Source organism: Brassica napus, chromosome C9 (assembly GCF_020379485.1).
Source record: "Brassica napus cultivar Da-Ae chromosome C9, Da-Ae, whole genome shotgun sequence".
NCBI classification, from domain to species: Eukaryota; Viridiplantae; Streptophyta; class Magnoliopsida; order Brassicales; family Brassicaceae; genus Brassica; species Brassica napus.
The window spans coordinates 31,869,767-31,873,155 of record NC_063452.1 but is presented as its reverse complement, the minus strand read 5'-3'; the positions used below and the strand labels follow the sequence as shown (position 1 = coordinate 31,873,155).

Below are 3,389 nucleotides of genomic sequence, written 5' to 3'. Positions count from 1 at the left end.
AGCCAGTATATAAGGAGTCCTAGGCGAGAGGCATGGAGGGGGACTTTTTCACAGCAAACTTAGCACTTGGAGCGATTTTTGGCAATTTTCTGTTTTTGTTATTCGAGCTGCGACTCAATTAGGTTTTTGCCGTCTTAGGGTTTTAGAACTAGGAATCTCGCCGACAGCTCTCGTAGCCCAGACACTTACCTTGTTGTAAACGCTCAAACGTAGATTCGGAATAAGAACTATCTTGCTCTTTTTTTCGATTTCTTATTTTATTAATGTTCTCGTTTCGTGTTCTTATTGCTTGGCGTGTGGTATTAGCAGATATCCGGGACCTCTGGGAAATTAGGGTTCTCATACTTTCCTAATTTAAACGGAAATCGACAGTGCGAATTTCGGTTCCCACAAAAGACTACCTATATTACACATCAACTTAAAATTCAAAGCAAGATTAAATTGATAGCATTTCAGTTATCAGTTTGTTCTTAAGCGCCACTTCTAATTCACTAAGTGGCTATGTTCTTGCAAGCAAACTGTCAAGCAGTTTTTTGTTGCTAAGCTTATCCTTAAAAGCCAAGTCCTTCTCCGTGATCTCCCACATTTGCTGATACTCTTCCAGCTTCTTCACTCCTTCTCCCACTGGCCTTTTAGCCTTCGCCTTTGCTGCCTTAACACCAGTAGGCCTAGCCATTGCTTCATCCTCTCCATTCACACTCGGCATAGATGCCGATGACTGAAAAGATTGTTCTCCCCCCACCCTCTTTCTTTTAAAACCAGAGCTTTGTTGAGTACTTCCATATGTCCCACACCATTTCTGATCATTCCTGAGCTCCCTCCAGCCATGCTCCAACGAGACCTTCACCTTGTAATCGTTGAAGAATATTTCATGTGCTGCCTTTAAAACATCATCTTCACTCTGGCCACTGGTCCTCTGTTTTGTTGCAGCGTCATATGACCCCACAAACTTGCAGACACCCTCATTTATCTTCCCCACCTTTGCTTACAGTGGCTTTGCTCTCTCTTAGGCAACCCAACCACCATGGGACTTGCATTATAATAGGCGGCAATCCTCTTCCAAAAGGTTCCTGCTCTTTGCTCATTTCCAACTAATGGATCCTTGGGGGTGTTCAACCATGCACTGATGAGGACCAGGTCTTCAGCTGTTGACCACTTGACCCTCTGCTTACGGTCCTCACCACTTTGTGCATGGTAAGGAGAACCTCCAAGGTCTGGAGTTGGTGAAAAACTCATTAACTGAGTTGGGGATTCGTTGTTAGGAAGTTGACTGTTTAGTAAGTGTAAAAAGCTAGAGGACTGGCTTTGAAGAGAATCCATACCGAGAAGAAGTAGAGAACAAAGATGAAGGAGATGAAGTAGTTGGAGAAAACGATTAACAATGAAGCTTTAATAGAGGAAAGTAGATGAAGTTTTAAGGTTGCTTTTAATTGCTTTTAATTGGTTTAGGAAGTAGTTGTGTGTTATAGAAATGTTTTAGTTAAGTTTTTTAATTTCATGATTTAATGCTTCTATCTAACAAAGGACATATACATAAATGACAGACATCAAGAATGAGGACTTTTCATTATTTACATTTCAAAAAACTTTATGCAATTTCGAATTGATGACCAAAATAGAAACAGACTACACCCATAAGAAGCGATCAAGCAATTCATGTCTATTATGTCACAAGTAGATTGTACAGAAACGATTATAGATAACAAGAATGAAGAATCACTCTTACTGACATTATTTGTTTCACAAGCAAGCAAGCAAACTATAAGAAGCGATCAAGAAATTAAAAGGCTGCAAATTAATCATGTCTATTCCTATGTCTATCTACCTGTCGCAAGCATCAAACAACATCTATATCCTTACAAAAAGGCCAAAAGCTTACCAGATGTTATGGAGTTCAATGAATCTTCCTGCCGCTCCCTCTGTGATCCAGTAGAACACTCGGCACAACCTCAAAATATACACAAAAAGCATCATTTTAACCATGTTCCTCATTCAACCTCTACAAATTCAAATACACCAAAAGCTTACCCGAATCTTCTTCTGTATGATGAATCTTGTTGTGGCTCCCTGTATGATTCACGAGAACACACTTGAGAACCTGAAATACACACCAAACATCATGATTGTGTTCTACCCTGAACCTAACCAACTCAACACACATGCATGTCTATGAAAAGACCACAAATTACCTTCTCTTCTTCAACTCGGAGATACACCAAAACAGAAAAGCTGCAAGCTCTGTTTTTTTGCTCACTGATTTGGCTCACCTGAAACAAATAAATCATCAAATCAGTTCTTATTAGGGTTTCAATCCGAGGGTTTTGATGACAATGTAAGAAGAGGATAGAGGAAGAAAATGATAGATGAATAACAGAAGACGATAGATGAAGAACAAAAGACGATGGAAGAAGAAAATACCTTCGGCGATGTGGTCTGATAGGAGCTTTGCTTCGCCGGCTGCGCAAACACGGCCACAGAGGCGAAGAAGACGAAGATATCTCTCTGTAGAACCTGATTTCTAGTGAATTTCGTCTGAGAAGAAGAGATTTTTGGTGGGAAGAGAGAGAGAGAGACGAAGTCGATTCGTCGAAGAGGTGCCTCTCCCGTAGGGTTTCACGACACCCGCCTCTTACCCCTTTTCATTTTTTTTAATGGGTTTGGGCTTAAGAGCCCACGCAAGAGACGCCGTTAAACATGGTCTTAGGTGGGTCAGATCTCTCTCTCTCCTCTCCCTCTTAACTTACCCAAGCTTCTGTGGCGGATAATCCAAACGTGGAAAAAATATTTGGAGCTATAGAGATTTGTGATGAATAAAGTTTATATATATACTTTTTGATGGTTTTTGTGGGATAGAAAGTCTCTACTTTTTTTCCTTTTAGGACATGTCTTTCCATTCTAGTAATATCTATGCTTCAGAATAACTGGTTTTTGAGCTCTTCTACTCTTTTTCAGATCTCTGTTATCTGATCTTTCTACAGTGGAAGCTACTGGGTAAGAGATGTTAGTAATGATTGTACACATGCTTATGCCTCATTGGGTTTGTCATTTTGTTGATTTTTTCAGTTCTTTATTCATCTTGGTTTGTTTGGATCTTTGAGTGTTCTTTATTTATGTCTCATCTCTTGCTGGGTATGGGCCTGACCCTCCCAAAAGACCCACATGATGATTTTCCTGACACATGATCAAAACAGATGAGCTCGGCTCGTCGACTCGCGAGCCAGTAGTCGACTCGACTACGGACTACTTTTAGCCGACAGAGCGAACGACCATAAGTCTTTGGCTCGACGACTCGGTTCAGCGGCCCGACACCTCGGCCCAATCGTCGAGAAGGCCCATTAGGTCAAGTCGAATTAGGTCAACAGAAGACCGTCTATATAAAGAGGATGAGA

At 41.0% G+C, this 3,389-nt stretch overlaps 1 protein-coding gene across 1 annotated transcript; it reads right to left on the bottom strand.

The window, feature by feature from the left end:
* Nucleotides 1-499: 499 nt before the first annotated feature.
* On the bottom strand, nucleotides 500-1,236 carry LOC106422110 (glutathione S-transferase T3-like). Its single transcript, XM_013862939.1, has 2 exons — nucleotides 1,024-1,236; nucleotides 500-916 (listed from the first exon to the last, which is right to left on the bottom strand). The coding sequence occupies exons 1-2, from the start codon at nucleotides 1,234-1,236 to the stop codon at nucleotides 500-502; spliced, it is 630 nt and encodes a 209-aa protein (XP_013718393.1).
* Between the last annotated feature and the right edge of the window lie 2,153 nt (nucleotides 1,237-3,389).